The 20,508-nt window shown below is 36.5% G+C and overlaps 1 protein-coding gene and 1 long non-coding RNA gene across 2 annotated transcripts; one reads left to right on the forward strand and one right to left on the reverse strand.

Annotated features, from left to right (window-relative positions):
* The first annotated feature begins 1,028 nt into the window (after window positions 1-1,028).
* Window positions 1,029-5,103, forward strand: LOC102718763 (glutamyl-tRNA reductase-binding protein, chloroplastic). The gene is made up of 5 exons (XM_006659913.3): window positions 1,029-1,487; window positions 2,096-2,176; window positions 2,332-2,436; window positions 3,831-3,980; window positions 4,338-5,103. The coding sequence occupies exons 1-5, from the start codon at window positions 1,113-1,115 to the stop codon at window positions 4,560-4,562; spliced, it is 936 nt and encodes a 311-aa protein (XP_006659976.3). The 5' UTR covers window positions 1,029-1,112; the 3' UTR covers window positions 4,563-5,103.
* Window positions 5,104-9,526: 4,423 nt separating this feature from the next.
* Window positions 9,527-10,194, reverse strand: LOC107304801. Its single transcript, XR_001550852.1, has 2 exons — window positions 10,057-10,194; window positions 9,527-9,824 (listed from the first exon to the last, which is right to left on the reverse strand). It is a non-coding gene; the product is annotated as an uncharacterized LOC107304801 (long non-coding RNA).
* Window positions 10,195-20,508: the final 10,314 nt, after the last annotated feature.

Below are 20,508 nucleotides of genomic sequence, written 5' to 3' on the forward strand. Positions count from 1 at the left end.
ATCTTACTTTTGCCGGCTAGATCATAGCCTTATATATCGGAATTGAATAGCAAAAAAAGTTGTCGATCTATCCTCAAGGGACACCCCGGCCTTCCCTTATATAATGAGGATATGGTTATATTTGTTAGGTACCAGTTAATATATGATCTTAATATTAGTTGTATGATATCTAACTGTGTTTGACTATGACTATTTGATCAATCATATAATACTATGTATTTCCCTAACAGAGTCAAACTGTACATGGTTTATTATCTCATCCCTACCCTATATAAATACGTTTAGACTATACGGGTATCCTTAATACGTATTCCCGTAGGACAGAGCACCAACTGTACTGTCCATAAATTGCCAATGCACTTACATGCTCATTGATGGAAATTGACCTCAGCAATGACGAAGACGGTGTCCACTAGAAACAATAATGCAATATATGTAATACTATAATTGAGTTGTACTCTAATTTTCTTTCAGGAAACCTATTATAGGGTGTAAGGTTTTTAACGAAGCCATAATTTTGTGTCCCTATTATGCACAAACAGATTCCTCCAAATTTTGTGTCCCTACTATGCACAAAAGATTCCTCTAAATTTTGTCTCGGTAATTTTCATTGCATGTTTCAAAAGAAAAAATTGCTAGTGCATACTTCAATTTCTTGTCTAGGTATTTACAATATTTGCTTTGCAAAAGCCATTGTGGCTTTTAGATTTGGACCGTACCTTCACCCCGGTGTACCGGCATGGCACATCCCGGTGGACAACCAGCCCACTATGGAACAAAGCACGATGGACCTATGCTCATATCTATCCACGAGCATAAAATAGGTGTATCAGTTGAAAAGGACCATGAAACTCTCTTTAATAATAGTTTTAGTGTCAATCTCAAACTAATATGATCAGAGGTGTTTTTGTGAAATTCCATTTTCAAACTAAGGTAAAAAATATTTCCAAATTGATAATAATCTCATAGAAAATATAGATGGAAAAAAAAAGAAAAAAGGCAAAATCCAAATGAACAGCACACTAAACACAGTCGACGACGATGCCACGCCTATCTACTAATCTCACCCCTGAAATCTCGAGCGAATCTCAACCTCCAACCCCGTCTCCACCATGTCGCCGCCTGCCCCCTCCCTCCTCTCCTCACCGCTGCCTTCTCCGGCCACGATCTTCTCCAGGAAGCCGTCCTTGCGGCTCCCGCCGCTCGCCAGGAGGCGCGGAGCCGCCCGGGTTGTTGCGGCGGCGGCGGCGGCGTCGGCCCCGCCGGTGTCGGGGCAGCAGCGGGCGCGGCCGTCGGCGGCCGAGGTGGCGCGGACGGTGGTGGAGCTCGCGCCGTCCGGGACGCTGTCCGTGGTGGGCCCCGATGGCTGGCCGCTCGGCGTCGGGGCCCGCTTCGTCGCGGACGCCTCCGGCGCGCCCGCGCTGTGCCTTGCTGCCTCGGGGGCGGGGGCTGCCGTGCCCGATGCGCCGTCCAGCTTCCACGTCGGGGTGAGGGGGGATGCAGCTTGTGTGTTGGTGGTGTACCGTGTGCTCGCATTTGGCGATAAAGATTTATCTTTTAGGGGTTCCAAGAAGCACCTGTTTACTGTTGTACTTGTCGGGGTGAATTTGTTACGAATTGCCCACATTTTGACTCAACTTTGGGTTGCACGTGAGAAAAAAAAAAGGGAAATTCGATCCAGGTGCTGTAAGGATTTTGTGTAGTATGCAATTAGGCGCTGGACTCTTACATTATGCAGGAAATTTCGTTGCTAAAGCTTTGTATTATGCATAAATGCATTGCCTATGCAATTATTTAGTTTGTGGTGTTGCATTGTTGTCTACTTGTGTTGTTTGGAAGTTCTAGAGTCTAGAGATCTTAAGATGTCCGATCTCTTCAACATGTTAGCGAAAATGCATTTTGGTTTGGTGGAAAACAAGTACCTGTAACAAAGGTGACTACTTTCTTACCTAATTGATGCACCAGTGAACTCTGTATAGGATCATATATGACTAAATTCTAATGCCTATCAGTTTTCATAGTAACAGTAGTACAGCTCTTTTGTACCTCACTACCTTTGTACTCACCATTTCTTTGCTACCCTTTGTGGTTGTAGTTTCGGCAGAGTGGGGCCAGGACACCGCAATGTACTTTGCTTGGTGCTTTGACTAAACCTAGTGATGAACTTGTATTAAAGGTAGTATCTTTTATGATGTTTCATTTATAAGGCGTATTTGCATTATACTTGTGAATTATAAGTTCATTACCATGCGAAATTGCCTACTGTAGAAGAACGGCATAATAAATTAAGTTGGATTACTGATTTGTAATGTGCTAAATCGAATTATGCAGAAACTTTCTACTAGGTGGCAAAAGAAATTTGGGGAGGAGATAGACCAAGATCTGTTATATTTGATATCAGTAGAGCGAATCCTGCACATTGAAGATTTCAGTGAGGTAAAACACTATTTTCTCGTAGTTAATTTTAGTTTCCTCATATTCTGAAGTTACTTATTCTGGAATTCTTATTCTAGGAGTTCTGTGTTCTGCAGTGCTGCCTGCTTATTCATTATACTATAAATTTAGATGGTTCTGAATTGCCTTTTTTTAAAAGAAAAGGATTTAGTATTCTCCATTCTCCATTCCGTTTCATTAATAATAAGGAAATAGATTGTAGTTAGGGATATGTTTTTTGTGCGTGATTTGTGCAGTGTGCACTACTGACAGTTACAGGAGAAGATGACATGAGATGTAAGAGGGTTGACTTTTTTATACTGGCTGAAGATTAGTGAGCAGAACAGTATCTAATAATTATCCATGACCCTTAATGGTGATCAGTAAACTAGCTGATGTAAATGGACATTAAAAGCATGGAGCAGATCACTGTTATGTTCTGTACTAAGAATATTTGAGTTGAAACATCCCTTTTGTTACCTTTGCTGCGTTATTGTTCAAATTCTCATTTCTGTGATTCAGGTGTAGCTCCTCGACAGTATCTGGCCTTCCTTTCTTTAGTTATAACTGGTCTTGCCTTATTTCTTATTTGGATGAAGACCTATTTAATGTTTACGTTATTCAGATATTGTTTGGCAGATCTGTATTATACTAGGATGAACACATGGCAGTCAGTTTTAATTGAATGTTTTCTGACTTCCCTGTCACTAGCTTCATCATCAACTTTAGTTAAAAAAGAGAAAATCATCAAGGCATTTCAACACTTAATAAAATCATCGGTTTAATTTTATTATCTACTGATCAACTTGTCCCCACACCTATATTTAGTTTACTTACCACTTACCAAATCACTTCCAAATAACCAAATCACTCCAGAAATGAATTGATGTAGATTGCTAAGTGCTAACTGAACCTTGAGGAGCGGCTGAAATTTGTTTGCTAGATTGATATAGTGGTGGAAGTACCCTTGGTACTGTAGCAGTAGATTAGGATCTAAAATATGATTAAATCAGGTTAGTTAATTAGGGGTTATGTCTCTCCATCCATATATGGATGGATTGTTATTTTGGGAAGCAATGAATCAATATTAATCTAGTTACCTTCCCTAGATGTTCTTCTCCCCAATCTAATTCTACACCCCTTCCTTAGCTGCCGACGCCACTTGGCTATCCTCTCGGCGGTGGTTATCCTGTTGTGGCCTTTGGTCATGACATTGTTCAACTAACATATTAGGGCTTAAAATGTTGTCAAGTTTCTTCTTTCGCATATGATGTGCTTAGTTTTTTGTTTGTTATCCAAGTATTTTCACTGATGAATGTATGCTGGTGAGCCAATGACACTTTAAAACTTTGTAGTTGCAATGCGATTAGTATTCACGTGATACTCTTTCTATCCAGGATGGCATGTGGGTAATTCCATCAGAATACAGTGATGCAGAACCTGACCCTCTTCGAAATTTTGCTGAAAGCATTGTTGAGGAAATGAACAGCAAACATGCTGAAGATGTTCATAGGATATACAGTATTTACGTTGAATCAGATTTTCAGGTACTGAAGTTATTCCTGTGATTCCTACAACTTTGTTTCTTACTTCTCAAAACGAAAAATAGCTAATGTTAAGCTAAAGCACATAATTTTCCTTTCATATAGCTGTAGAGAATCACCAAATTAGAAAGGTGCAATTTATAGATAGTCTGCAGTAGGTATGCCTGATTGTGCATTAGATATACAAGTTTGGCATATATTAAACTGTTGTCTTTTTATTCTTTGTTTGAACAAAGGTAATTAAAAAATGGTGATGTCTTCTGTGCTGAGTGATAATCCTAAGATGTTGTATACTGCACCAAGTGTTTGAGTTCTGTCATGTTTCTCGCATGTGCTAACAATGTTCTTTTATGGGCACAGGCGACAGATGTGAAGATGATTTGGGTAGACAGGTTGGGTTTTGACTTGCATGTTCAGTCTGGGGAAGGCACCTTTGCTGTCCGGATCCCTTTCTCGAGGGAGGTCTCCGATGAGAAGGGAGTGAAATCATCGTTCAATATGATGTCTCATCATGCTTGGGAAGTGGAGAAGAGTTATGCTGACCCAGAGTTTGAGAAGGTAGATATCTTGAAGAAAGTCAGATAGTTACTGTAATTTCTATGGTACTGTCTTACACTACATCCAGACATCCAGTGTCAGCATTTTTTTGTCATTCATACGAGTATAGTGCAAATTTTTACCACAAAATGTATCAAGTATGTTGTGTGCATCTCCATTTTTCGCAACATGTGTTGTAGCTTAGTGGTTCTTTTATGGAGGGAATACTGTATTAGCTGGCTTACTATTACTGTTCCAGTGGTAGTTGTGAGCTGTGAGATGAGATTGTGCTAATTATATCATGTTCCATTATATTCTCCTGGTAACTGGTATAGCTTGCTATCCTAACGTGTGGTCACTATATGATCATCAGCTGTAATATGCGACATTCTAGGTAGTCAGAATTTCAGTTGAGTACAGACTTATAAAAGGAATGTACCCTAAGTGTAAAACACTTTGATGTAATGTTCTCAAGTGGCATTTTCTAAAGAAAATCCCTTGGGTATTTTGGTTTCTTGTTACCAGTGGAAGGTAGCTAGAGACTCGAGCCAACAGTTTATCGAATATACGCGGTGTATTTGTGTTTGAACATGCTATAGTAAATTCTTCGGTAATCTTTATTAATGTGTTTAACTGAGATGTCTTGTTACCCGAAAACAATTAGAATTTTCTTATGTTTCTGTTGAAAAAAAAGAATGACCTTGTTTGCATACCAGTCAGAAATATTGAGTGCACTACAAAATGAATGAAAACCTTGGCGATACCATTATTTAAGAGCTGTCCCATTAACTTAATTAAGCTTAGGTGATATTCTTTTCCACGTTTAACTATAAGCTTATGTTTAACATAATCCATAGGGTCTCAAAGAATTGTCTGTCTAATACTTTGATAGCAATAAATTTCAAATGGTTATGACTATGAATTGGTGGGGCCAACCCTGCTTCCATGGTTCCATCCTGAGCTTGACGAATAAGATTTTCTCTTTGCTTGCGTAATGCCACATCTGACTGTTCGGAACAGATTTTGGGACGTTTTAACTATTGGGCCCGTGTACATTCAAACATTCAAAACAAGAATCTGCGTCTTAAATATCCATGTCGAAAATCTGTGTTTGGTTCCCTGATGCGAATTTGAGTTTCTGTTGTGCACTGATTCGAATTTGGTATCAGACTAAAGTAGCAGGGTTTTCCCCCTGCATTATTCGGTATTAGGGCAAAACCTGTGGCATCAATCTATTTTTGTCAATTTATATTTAAATTTATTTGAATATTGTGTGGTGATAAGTATTTGAAGATCAAGGAAATATATTTTAAACGCGAAGGAGAGACGATAAAATAAAAGTTGGGCTGTCTCTTAAAATAACATATTTCATTCTCCTTTATCTTCTCTTTCATCTCTATTTACGATCACTTTTGCCAAAACTCTTTGGGTTCATGTGTTGAGAGAGAGAGAGAGAGAGAGAGTAGGATAACTAATACTCTCTGGATGTTTTAATATACTCTGCGTGACGTTTTAAACTGGATGATTGACTATTCATCTTATTTTTTAAAAAATAGTGTAAATATTTAAGAATATATTTGTTCTTAAAATACTTAGTAATAAAATAAGTCACAACAAAATAAATAATGCTTTTAGAAAAAAATTAATAAGACAAATGATCAAGTTTGAAAAGTTAAAGTCTTATATATTTAAATATGGAGGGAGTAAATCGGAGGAAGAAAATCACTTTTGCCAAGAGGCTTGCGGACATGGCAAAATCTAGAATGAGATTATATCTTTTGCTAACGACATACTCCTTCCATATTTTTTATATGACGCCGTTGACTTTTAGGTCCACATTTGACCATTCATCTTATTCAAAAAAATTATATAATTATTAATTATTTTGTTATAATATGATTTATTATTATAGTAACTTTAAGTATGCATTATAATTTTGCATATTTGGATATAAATTTTAAATAAGATGAATGGTCAAATGTAATTCTAAAAGTCAACGGTGTCATACATAAAAATAAAAATATATGGAGGGAGTACTAGATTTTTATATACACGGGACTAGAAATTAATTAAAGAAATTTACAAATCGTTCACCATTCCCTCAAAATGTGGTGCAAGCTTGACAGAAACATTTAATTTCATGCTTAATCTCTGTTTTTTTTTCACCTGAAAATGGCCCTGTGAATGCATTTGTGTGTTGTTTCAATGACGGCTGAGGTAACTGCATCGACATGCATGCATATTCTAGCCGATATTCCATCTAAACCATATTCTACAACTCACGCGCAGCATCTACATCTAACAACTTTGCATGTGCGTGGAGGACTATTGCAGATAGATTAACTAACCATGTGATTAATTATGAGTAAATTAGGAATTATAGAACTAGGATCAACTGGTCTTGGTATTGTAGAAATTTTATATCCCTCCCTCCAGAAACATACTACCTCCGTCCCACACAACACAGCGCACAAAAAAAAATTCTGCAATATATACCTATAGACAAACTGATCCTAGTTCTACAATTCCTAATTTAACCCAAATTAATCAAATGGTTGTTATATAGTTAATCTACCAGGAGTTAATGTAATGGTTTAGATGGAGTAACGTCTGTAATATGCATGCATGCATCAAATGCGTTCAAGGGGCATTTTGAGGACCATGCATGTTAGTTGGAACTGTATAAATTTTTTGTGCGCCCTGATGCATGGGACAGAGAGTAGTTTGTATGAAGATTAGTTAACTTGTTTTAGGACGAAGGAAGGAATTAAAAGTAAAAAAAATCACCTTAGCAACAAGTAACTAAGACCAAGCAGGCATGCATCTAGCTATTGAGAGCGGTTCAACTGCAAATTGGGCTCAACTCAACTACTTAAATTTTTTTTTTTTTGGCAACCAGTGACATTGAGCTGAACAAACATACACTCACCATGATACTCTTTTTCACAGGGTGAATTTCATATAAATGTGGACTATGTAGTTAGCATTATTGCTTTGTTGCAACTTTCGCCTAATAGGTCACATACTCCCTCGGTCACACAAAAAACCAACTTTTTGTGTCATTTTTTTCTGTCGCGTAAAAAAAGGCTTTGATCATTTGACCATCCGTCTTATTTGAAAAAATTTCAAGAAATTTTAAAAAAATTAGTCACACATAAAGTACTATTCATGTTTTATCATCTAATAAAAATAAAATTATTAATTATAAACCTTTTTTAATAAGACGAAGAGTTAAACATGGTATCAAAGACTGAAAAGTTGATTTGCTTTTAGGACAGAGGGAGTAGTTTTTTACTATAGTGATCAATTATAAAAAGGCACAATTTTACACCCATCTATGTAAGGTTGACATGTGAACGTGGCTTTAACAAGTGCTAAGTATTCCATGTGTCTCACACAATACATACGATCAATTAAAAGGACACAATTAGTGGTATGGGTCAAACATAATATAAAATTTGTAGAATTACGTGTCACATAATTTTATTGATCGTGACAAAGCAGATGTAATTTTAATATGTGAAAGAATGGTATGGAAAAAGCTCATACAGGTAATTATTTTAATTTTGTCGCTCAAATTTGTCTAGTTCGCGTGTGTTTGACAAACGTCATCTATACTACAATAGCTTATAACAAGATCATTATAGTGATAATATAGCTAAGTAATAGATTGGAGAAGAAATTTAACTAACCATACATCACTTGTAATAAAGGCATTTGTGTCTAGGGTCGGAAACGGTCGGAAAACTATCTCTCCCATTTTTATTTTTATATTTTTTGTTCGGAAACGGAAACGGTATCGGTATTATCGGAATTCCGGAAACGATACCACGGAAATGTATCGATAACGGTCGGTAAGCGAAAATCATGTCGAAAATAACAATATAAAATTAAGAATAACCACACGACAGATTGATAGTACCAATTGTTCATTTCATACTCACATTAGATTAATTAATACCATACTAACTTACTAAGTATATGGAGAGTCGATGACCACGATAAGTCTATAACGACATGAAGGAACCATAACTCCACGAGACAGTACAAATGTCGATATCACATAAGTACACGAATATGATAACATCATAAGATGACACCATAATTAGCATTCTTCCCTCGCAGGGGATAGATAAAATGATTAGAAAGACAACCATTGAAGTATTGAACCATAAACCATGGGGCTGGACCGCCGTTCACAGGTCACTGCCTTTCTCTCGAAATTCAGTGGCAGCGATTAGCAGGTCCAGCAGGAGCAGCGATGGGTCACCGGCGACGGATTCGAGCAGCGACGGGCGACGGCTCCGAGCAGCGATGTTGCGGCGACCGACGGCGCAGCCACGTTGAGGAGCTACGGAACAGCGACTGAGCGACGGCGTACGGCGCGGCGGCGGCCGGCGGTGCAGCCACGTGAAGCGGTGGAGGCCGGTGGCGCAGCCACGTGGAGCAGCGGACGGCGCGACGGCGAGACGGCTTACTGCGTGGCGGCGGCTGGCGGTGGTGGCGCGGCGGCGGCGGTGCGCCCCGCGCCCGTGCGCCGTGCGGCCGTGCGGTGTGCAGCGGGCCAGCGGCGGCGGCGTCTCCTGCTTGGCTCGCGAGACGTGCGGTGTGCGGCCGTGCGGTGTGTGAGTGAGCTGTGTGCGACTGCCGACGTACTGTGGAGTTTGGACATGGCTAGCTGGGCTTTCGGAAATTTTTTGGAAATTTCCGGAAATTTTCGGCCGAATACGGAATTCCGACAAAACGGTCGGAAAAATTGCATTACCGTTTCCGCTACCGTTTCCGGATAACTTTACCATTTCCGTTTCCGAGAATTACCGTTACCGGCTAAAACGGTCGGAACAAAACGGCAGCCGGTACGAATTTCCGTACCGTTTTCAACCCTATGTGTGTCGTCCAATATTTTTGTTAATAATCCAAATATCATTGTAAAGAATTGGCAAATCTATACTAAGATTATAGTGGTAACATAACTAACTACACATTGGAGGAAGAAATTAAACAACAATATGTCGTATGTCCACACAAAAGGCAACTAGTTTCAAATCAAATCAATAAAGGAACAAGGTAACAATCGACTTATAATATTATTAGACGATGCTAAAATCAATTAAAGAATTTTTACAAATCATTGATCGATCCATCAAAATTTTACGCAAATTTCACAATAACAATCGGTAAAGACACCGTGTTTCTTGCATCTGTGAGCCTTGACGCTGCCTTTGTTGTATTTCGCCTCTAGCCAACAGTCCAACTTACATGTAGGACCCACGCACACGATTAGCTTGCTAACAGCTGAGTAGCAATAATCTACAAAAATAATGTACTCATTAATTATATGAAAGACGGTAAACACTAACTTATTATCTCATTAGTAACACAATATTACTTAGAAGATATTAAAGAATACAAAAAACAATTAGAGCATTTCTATACCTTTCTTCAAAGAAAAAGATGTCGTCGAAATTCATGAATTGATGTGATAATCAATAATTTACAAACACAATAATAAATTAAAGACAAGATGAGTTTTATTAGTAACCTGTGGCACAAGTAGGATTTCCAAATATTAACGCAAGCACAAAGATCAAGCAAACAACGTGTTTTCTCCCCGCCATTGCTGATCAATAAAACTATGAGATTAGTGAGTAGCAATAACTCTAAATGCTCTAGGAATCTAATTGTGATGTCAATTATATGATGATGTATGTATATTTATAGAGAGGATAAATTGAATTAAGATGCGTGAATCATGGGTAGTTAATTAGTAACAGAATAACGAAGTTGATTGTTGACTAATTAACCGCATGCATGCATGGATGACCTGTTTAGCCGTGATGATTGATAGTTGCTAACTGGCTCTAACTGGTTTGTTTGACTAAATCAATGAGCTAATTTCTTGTTTTTGATGAGCATATGTTATACATTAGTTTCTTTAAATAATAAACAAATCAATATAGAAATATTTTTGTTTTAGTTTACTCTGCGTGCATGGTGATGCATGCATGCGCAATGGTGTATGGCGTTAAGCTATTGAACATTATTTATGGATTTTTCCAATTTTACTAAAGCACAACATGTCTTCATTTCTATTATCTTTATGGAGGGAGGGACAAAAAATAATTTGCAATTATTCAACTAATTTACAAGGCCCCTGATTGTGGCTCTCAGGCTTCATCTTTTACCGTGTGCTTATAAGCAAAAATTTGAATTTTCAACCTTAATTTACATTGACAGTTGATTTTTTGATTTTTTTTCATCATACTTTATTTCCAGCGTATGCTTTCAGATCGCTGAGTACATGTATATAAAAGATTTATTCGCAAATTATTTTTTTGATTGTTAATATGTTGTTTGGCTGTTTTTTCATTCCACAATTAATTATTCTTCAATTCTCTACTATGTGCAAGGCCATCGTCAACTCAGCCTTGAGCATCTTGCATGCACCTCTCTTAAAGACCAATTACACCATGATCTTTTGGCAGACAAATGATATCCCATCTAGAGTTGACTTATCTTATTCCCCTTCAAAGCTGCGCACGGGTAGAGAAACGATTAATTCATGATAATCGCAGAGAAATCGCATGAATTTAAATTGAAATTTATTGATAAAAACCATTCTAGTTTAGGTGGTCAAACCATGCGGGAGTGATAATCGCGCGATATCGGGCTATTATCATAGCAGTTTTGGCAGTAACGACAATGTTTGCAATATCAATAATCGTGGTTTTAGTGTAAAAATCTTGTGATATGTCACGATTGTTTCGTGATATGTCACGTATGTCACGACTATCGCAATATACTATCATGATTTTTTGGATTTTTTCCGAAACTTTTTAAATTCTCGCAAAATTTGCTAATCAAAACCGCAACATATCATTATTGTTTCCTAGCGGCTTGGGCAGTTATTAATCATTGTGATTATCATGACAAGTGAAACCATGATCCTATCTATTTAAATGATTTTTTTTCTTATGGCTATCACCTTGCCAAAAAAGTTTGGATATGTAGGAATGCAATAATAAAAAAAATTCAAGTACTCCTTTAGGAACTTTGAAAAAAGTGATCATAACCATAGTGAGCAAAGTAATTGGAAATAACTCTATAAGATATTAAATTTATAGATGTTAATATATTTTGGAGCAAAATAATTAATGGTGAAACTACTAAGTTAAACATCGTCTCCAAAATTTATACTCGATATATTTATATTTTTGGAATGAGCAAATGAAGTATATATAAATAGCCCAATCAGAGAATAATATAGTTTCCATGACTTGAAATTAAGATGGAGCATCCCAACACACTATACGGCCTAGAGTCACACTGGGTGCATTGAAGCCAAGGCCTATTGTTGGTACTGGTCATCCCGTACCCCGTATTTGATTGAAGTACCTCTAGCATGTTCGTGGTTTTTGATTCCATGATAGGTGAAGAGAAAAGCAAGTGAAAGTCGGTATATTCGAGTGGAGAATATGCCAGGAAAATTTGACTCTTCAAGATGAATGTGACAATATGCTATACTCCCAAATAATATCAAGACTACATGTTGGGTGTTTTTGCACGAACTAGGCATGAAGTGCATAGTGAGGATGCCCTCAAAGAAGAAGTTGACCAGAGGCAATATGAAACTTGCTAGTTAATTATGTCTCTAGAGGGTATTCCTCCCAAGATGCTCGAGGATCAACACTTAAGTGCTATGTACAGCTTGTAGGGTGGTCCTATATAGTAGATTAACAAAATACCCCCAAGGGCTCAGCATGGGTCAAGGGTATTTTTGTAACTTCCCAAGGTAGTCTAGTGACTATATAAGGCTATGTCCTCTCATGTAAAAATGGTAGATCAACTATGAAACATTCTACTTAGGTATTGGAATATTTATACGCTTGGATTCACGGTGGATAGGTGAGACAACTAAATCCAAATCTAACTAGTAAGTTAACTAGCAAGCAAACCACATACAAAATTATTAGACGATGCTAGAATCAACTAAAGAATTTTACAAATCATTAACCGATCCATCAAAATTTTAAACAAATTTCACACTAACAATTGATAAAATATCATGTTTTATGCACCTTTGAGACTTAATGTTGAATTTTTTATATTTTGCCTCTAGCCAATAGTTTAACTTACATGTAAAACCCACGCATTGAATCAACTTGCTAGTAGATAAGTAGCAATAATCTATAAAAAATAATATACTCATTAATAACTTATAATACTCGTGCTTAGTCTTTATTAATTATATGAAAGATCATAAACAATAACTTACTATCTTATTAGTAATAAAATACTATTTATAAGATATTAAAAAATATAGAAACAATTAGAGCATTTATGTGCTTTTCTAAAGAATAAGATGCTACTGAAATACATGAACTGACATGACCAACAATAATATAAACACAATGATAAATTAAAGAAAACATTAGATAAGATGGATTTGAGTAACCTATGACACAAGCATGATTTCGATGTGTTAATAAAAGCACAAAAATCAAGTGATCAACAACTTTTCTCTCATCCATAACTGATTAATGAAATTATAAGATAAGTAACTAACAATAAACTTTAAATTATATAAGAATATAATTTTAATGTCGATTAAAAAATAATGAATGTGTATTTGTAGAGATCATAAATTAAATTAAGATGTGTAAATCATAGATAGTTAATTGGTAATAGACTAACAATATATAATTATTGACTAATTAACGGCATGGATACACGAATGATCTTTTTTAGCTAGGATGATTAATAATTCCTAACTAGTTCTAATCCAATTTGTTTGACTATATGAATAGACTAATTTATCATTTTTGATTAGAATATGTTATATGATATTTTCTTTAAAAAATTAAATAAATTAATAAAAAATATTATTAATTTAATTTTTTTGTTTGCGTGCTGATACATTCATCAATCTAAAATTGTGTTTAAAGTTAAGCTAATTGGTCATTATTATAAAATTATCCATTTTATTAGCAGCATAGCATAACATAACTTTATTTATATTACTCACTTTGTCCTATTCATCAGGGTCCACAAAATGTTTCATGTTTTATCTATTTTTCTTTTGAAAATGTCCATTTATATTTTATTTCAATGATTGTTAAGATAAATATACTAACTTGCATGTATATTCTAGTCATTATTGTTGAAGTCAAATTGTGAACACTGACGTGTCACACGTGTAGGCCTGGAAGTTATTTCTCATAATGCTCTAGTACAGGAACTAAATCTTAGAAACTAGGCATGCCAGTCAGTTCATTTGAAAATATGTCTTATCGGCTGAATAACGGTAGGATAACTACTAAATAGTTCAACCGACAAATTTATCTTAAAAGATCGGACTTAACTGAGACGGTCTTAAGATTAACCAGCCGATCGGACCGATTTAGCACTTGTCCTACGTGCAGTCAGCAGCCGATAGGACATTGAACGTGTAAACTAAAGTAAAACTAGATTGCTAGACTAATTATCAGCATAAAACAATAATAAACAATCACATACATACTCATAATAAATCTAAAAGATTAGACTGAAAAAGGAAAGTTCAGATCTAAACATAACCATGTATGAGATTAATCTAATATTGTGATGTGCAGGGAATTAACTATCAAACCAATGTAATTCACCGACTCGCCTGTTACATCTAGTAGATCAGATAAGTTTTTACAAATAGATCGGACTAAACCGAGACAGTATGTTCTCTAATTCGATATAACCATGGAAAATATGAAGATCTATTAAACCGATGATTTACTCAAAATTATGCGGCTTGAATTCCAGCCATAAGACCTCACAAGCACTCGATCCAATCTGCTGATATGAACTCAACCGACGAGATTGATCGGACTATACTGAGGCAGAATTAAATCTGTCAAGCTCATACTAACATATTAAATGAAGAACTCGCAAGACCTTGATCAAGAACCTATTACTACTCCAAACAAAAAACAGATCGAAAGCAATAACAAGCCTTAGGTAAACTCGCCAAACTACTAGATAGGAAATCGAATTAAATCGAGGCAGTCCTATCTAGCCGATCAACGAGATGACTATCATGAACTACATTGTGAAGCTGACAAACCTCGCGCCGAGAGCTCACTTCTATCAAAAAGATTGGTGATGCACCGAATACGTGTTGATCATATGAGTTTTGATGTCTTTACAAAGCTACGAGGTGCTATATTTATATCCCGAGAAATAACTAATCTAACCAGACATGGATTTGTATCTAATAACTAATCTATTACACAAGCAATCTAATTAGAGATGAATCCTAAACAAACTCTAATACGTATATAAAACAAAGTTACACATACTCTATTTACTCCCAAATCCATATGCACGACTTCCAGACCCAATCAGACTCTGCCTCCCGTCCGAGTCAAACTTCATCGGCTGTATCTGAGTCATATTCCAATTGCCTCCTGTCCGATTGCCCTGTTTCCTATCCGATTCAGTTTTTAATCACGGTTTAATCCCAGTGGTAATTTTCTAAATTCTGACGTTAACCACTACTCTATGTAAAACATGTTCTACAACTCTCGCACAGTGCCTACACATAATGGCTTTTCATGTGAGACTAAGCGAATTCTGTAATGTGCTATAAACATTAATTCTGGATAGATTAACTAACGATGTGATTAATTAGTGGTAAATTATGAACTGTATAACTAGGATCAGTTTGTCTTGGTATTGCATAATTTTTTTGTATGCCCTAATACATTGCACGGATGGAGTACATGGTGAAGCGAATTTTGAGTACTTTTCGCCATATCTAGAACAATTGTGTTACAAAGTGGCGTGGAAAAATCCACTGTCAGGTTAGTGCAATCGTAGGCCTTGTTCAGCTATTATGGTAGTTGTTTATCGCTTTCATGGAGATTCTGAATGTTGAGTTTAAGATAGATTTGCACGCAAAAGAGATTTGAAGAAATAATTAATTGCTGGATGAAAAAACAGTTAGAGCTAGAATTAGAGCCTAGGGAACGAGTTGAATCATTTGCAAATGATTTTATACCCCTCCATCCAGAAACATGTTCCCTCCGTCAAGTGCATCAGAGCACACAATAAATTTCTGCAATAACTAGACAAGTTGATCCCAGTTCTAAAATTCCTAATTTATCTCTATTTAATCAAATGATTAGTTAATATATCTAGAATTAACGTAATGGTTTAGATGGAGTAACGCCATGAATATCCATGCATGCAACATGCTTGTATCAAATGCGTTCAAGGGGCGTTTTTAGGAGCATGTTCTGTGGGGCTGCATAAATTTTTTTTGTGTGCTTATGCATAAGATGAAGGGAATAGGTGTACGAATATTAATTAATTTATTTTAGGACGAAGGAAGCAAAAAGTGAAAAAAAATTTACTTAAACAACAAGTAACTACTACCATGCAGTCATGCAGCTCCTTTAATCCCATCCATTGGCCATGGTTGCAGGTTGGTTACAGGTTACCTGTTATCAGTGTCGCTATTAGGTGTTGCTCGACTAGAAAGTGGGCCCAACTCAACTAGTTAGATTTTTTTTAGCAACTAGTGAATTCTATATAGATGCAAACTATGTACTTAGCATTATGATTGGTTTGCAACTTTAGCCAAACATCTTACATTGTCCTAATTACAGGGATTAACTATAAAAAGGAAAAAAATATATACCCATCTATCTAAGGCTGACATGGGAGCATGGCTCATGTGCCTCACACAAGCCATACAATGAATTAAAACAACAAAATTAGTGGTATGGGTCAAACATAATGTATAATTTATAAAACTATTTGTCACATAATTTTATTGATTGTGACAAAAGCATATGTAATTTTAATATGTGAAAGATTGGTATGACAAGTGCAAGCAAGGTAATTATTTTTATTGTGCACTCACGTTTCTCTAGGTCACATTTGTTTGACAAATGTCATCTATGCTATAATCGCTTATAACAAGATTATAGTGGTAATACATTGAAGGAAGATATATAACTAACCATACATCTCTTATAATAAAGACAATTTTTGTCTCTTTTTGTTAAGATTTCTTACTAATCATTGATCCATCCATAAAAAAATTACACAAATTTCATAATAACCATTGGTAAAAATAACATGTTTCATGCACCTGTGTGCCTTGGTGTTGACTTTGTTCTATTTCACATATGGAAAATCCAACCTACATGTAGAACTCATGCATACAATCAACTTGCTAGCAGCTAAGTAGCAATAATATAAAAAATAAGTTACTCGTTTGTAACATATAATAATAATAATATTTTTAGTCTATATTAATCACTTGAAGGATTGTAAATAGTAACTTTTTATGACATTGGTAACAAAATATTATTTAGAAACCAATAAAAAATATAAGAAACAATAGGAACACTTTTGTACTTTTTCTCAAAGCAGAAGACGCTGTCGAAGCGCATGAATTGATATAACCATCAATAATTTATAAACAAAATGATAAATCAAAGAGAGGATCACAGAAGATGGATTGGATAAGTAACCTGTGCCAGTAGCAGTATTTCCAAGTGTAAATACAAGAACAAAGATTAAGGAAGTAACAAGTTTTCACCCATCCGTTGCTAATCAATGAAATTATGAGACTACTGAGTAACAATAATCCAAAAATGCTCATTGAGTCTAATTATAATGTCTGTGGGATACATATACCGGGTGTATCCGTAGACTACACAAATACGTACGGTCAATAGGGTACCAAATAGGAAGGAGATTATATCTGTGTGGTGTTGGTTAGGAGTTTGGTATGTGCCGGATTGCATGCCGTGTAAACCGGACCCAGGCCGTAACCGAATTAGAATAGATGTTAGTCTTGTTAGATTAGGACTCTATCATATTTGTAACCCCTCCCCCAATATATAAGGGGGTATGGGGCGCCCCCTTGATGATGTGCACGGCGGTGACCCGATCTTTCGGTGAGTTGTGATAACTACGATTTGAGAGAAACATTGACGATCCGACTACAACCGTACTAGACGTTGTGTTGCGCCTTAGCGATCGATACACCTTTATGTGGGTTGTTGATCTTGCTAATGCAAATTAACCTTATTCCTGCGAGCAAATCGAAGAAACAAGCAAGAACAAGATAAAAGCAAACTGATATTGCAAATAGGAATTGAATACAAATGATAAGTTGGATTTTCGAAGAAGAAGTATCCGAGTGATTGCGCCAACACACACGTGTACAAGCAAGTAGCAAAGGCTAAACTTTAATCTAACAAAACCCAAATAACCCTAAAGGGGTAACTCACTATTTATAGATGTAGGAGGATGACCAAGGGTTTCCTAGGGTCGTGCTCCATCAGATTGGGGCGCACCCCACTTGAGCCCTTCTTGGGCCGAGGTCCCAAACAAAGTTACAAGCTCAAAGGCCCATGACAGGTGATGCAGCGCATTGTTTCTTTATCTGCGGATGACTGGGACTGAATTTGATGATGTGGCTGGATCCTTGGAAAGATGACTCCAAGATCTTTCCATCAAGTACCCATGGAGGCAAGACGGAGCTTGAATGCAAATTTGGCGGCCGTTTGAAATCAGCAATATCGCGGGTGGCCGTATTGGATTCCAGCATGTGAGCTTCTTGCTCTTGATGTGAGCAATGGATGTATCAGTAGTAGGCTTGGTCACATCACTTGAGGGCGCCGAGAATCATCTACACAATACGATCGCCAAGCAGGAGTAGTAAGGTATTATCTCGCCACGCCGGGAGCCTGAACCTGGTTAAAATCGTCTCCCTCTCCATCTTAACCATCGAATTCCGAGCCTAATAGTCATCTTATAAGTTTATTGCCGACATCAATCGTCAACAATATCGATTACATGATGTTGTATTTGTATTTACAGAGAGCATAAATTAAATTAATATGTTTGAATCATGGGAAGATAATCAGTAACAGACTAAGAGATGATGATTATTGACTAATTAACTGCATGGGGAAACTGTTTAATATTAGTATTTAAGAGGTGGTAAATAATTAATTAGATGCTTTGCATCCATTTTTCTTAATTATGGAAGATATGCCTTCAATTCAAAGAACTACTAAGACTATGTCATAGTTTAGTGAAAACAAGATGAACTAATAAAACACCACCAAGTAAACAAGAGATACATTAATTATAGGATAACATAGTACTAAATCTTCGTCCAAATGTAGCAAAATATGCATTGGACTGGTCTTTAAACCTCTTCACGTAGTGACCAATAGCTACATATGTCTTCATCACACTTTTGTAACATGGCCTAGAACTGCATTCAATGGCTTGCTTTGAACATTACCTACAAATAAGATTTAGTTGGACCATTATCAAAAAATCATAGCATTCATAGTGTTCCATATAGCTCAACAAACCAAAAATGCACCTACCAACATAAGTTTTTTAATTTTAGGCTAGTCCAACTTAGCCAATGCCAAAACAAATTAAAAAAATGTTGGTGGATTCGATTGAAATGGAGTACGAAGAATTCTCTAAATAAACTTAGCAACATGATGATCAAAGAAAAGATGTTCAATAGACTCATTACGCATACAAAAGCAACATTTCATACTACCATTCTAATTCCCTTTTTGGTACAAATACCACATAAGAACTTTAATCAATTTGTTCCTCTCTATATAACCATTGTTCATCAAGGATGAATATAGTGAACACACTAAATATTGACCATTTTTATAAAGATTCCATCTAAATAATCCTAAAAGATGTTAGTATAACCGATGTGGGTAGTGACGTGTTCTTCATCTTCGAGCAAGATGAGATCTTCCTGTCAATCAAGTTGTTTCATCTTTACCATTTTTGACAAGATAGATTTGTCAACGGCAGTTCAGCCAAGAAAGCGACTACTAGAACCAGGCGACGACACTAAAGAATTTGACTTGGCACGGCAAGAAGAGGCTTTGACATTATTGATCAATCCAGAAGGTCGAAGTGAACCAAAGCGAACAAGGTTTTTCATTATGACCTGCGAAAGAAAAGAGCAAGCTTAAGTTTAAGACGTGAAGAGAGCACAATACATTAGCACATTCGTGGCCCTGAACCCCCTCTTTTGTAGCTAGCCAAGACCGGGAGCCAAAACGATGCATCTTTTCATGTACCTAAAGAAATTTAAAAATATGAAAAATAATAATAAAAATAATATTGATAAAATTACAGTAATAAATAAATAATATAACTATGATTCGCGGCAATTGCTTTGGCTAAATAAGGGAAAAGGCGAAAATTCGGAGTATTCCTAAGTCACGGATTCGACCAACATGAGTTTACGCCTTCGCTCATGAGGGGCTTGTTGGTACAGGGTCATGCCCCACCCCGTATTCGACCAAAGTGCCTCTAGCTCGTTCATAATTTTCGATTCCCTAATCGGTGAAAAGAGAAGCAAGCCAAAGTCGATTGTAATCGAGTGGAGAATACGCTAGGAATATTCGACTCTTCAAGATGAATCTCACAATATGCTAGATGCCCAAATAATGTCGGGACTACATGTTGGGAACTAGACAATAAGCGCATAGTGAATATGCGCTCAAGGAAGAGGATATGTCTCTAGAGGATATTCCTCCCAAGATGGCCGAGGATCGACACTCAAGTGCTATGTAAAGCTCACAGGGTGGTGCGGGATAGCTTGGTAGATTACAAAAATACCCCTAAGGGTCTAACATGGGTTAAAGGTATTTCTGTAACTTTCCCAAGGCAATCTAGGAACTATATAAGCCCATGTCCTCTCATGTAAAAAAGGCATATCAATTGTGAAATATACTACTTGGGTATTTGAGCATTTCTTACTTGAGTATTTGAGCATTTCTATGCTTGGATTCGTGTTGTATAGGTGAGGCAAGTTGTGTTCCAGCGCCTATTCACTTTCTTGTTCATGATCTTGGGTTACAACACCTATTGAGAAATATGTTCATGCATTACAAGAAATGTATGATTTTTTGACGTATTTAGTATCACAACAGGATATAATTTCACT

This window comes from Oryza brachyantha, chromosome 8 (assembly GCF_000231095.2).
Source record: "Oryza brachyantha chromosome 8, ObraRS2, whole genome shotgun sequence".
Classification (NCBI taxonomy): Eukaryota; Viridiplantae; Streptophyta; class Magnoliopsida; order Poales; family Poaceae; genus Oryza; species Oryza brachyantha.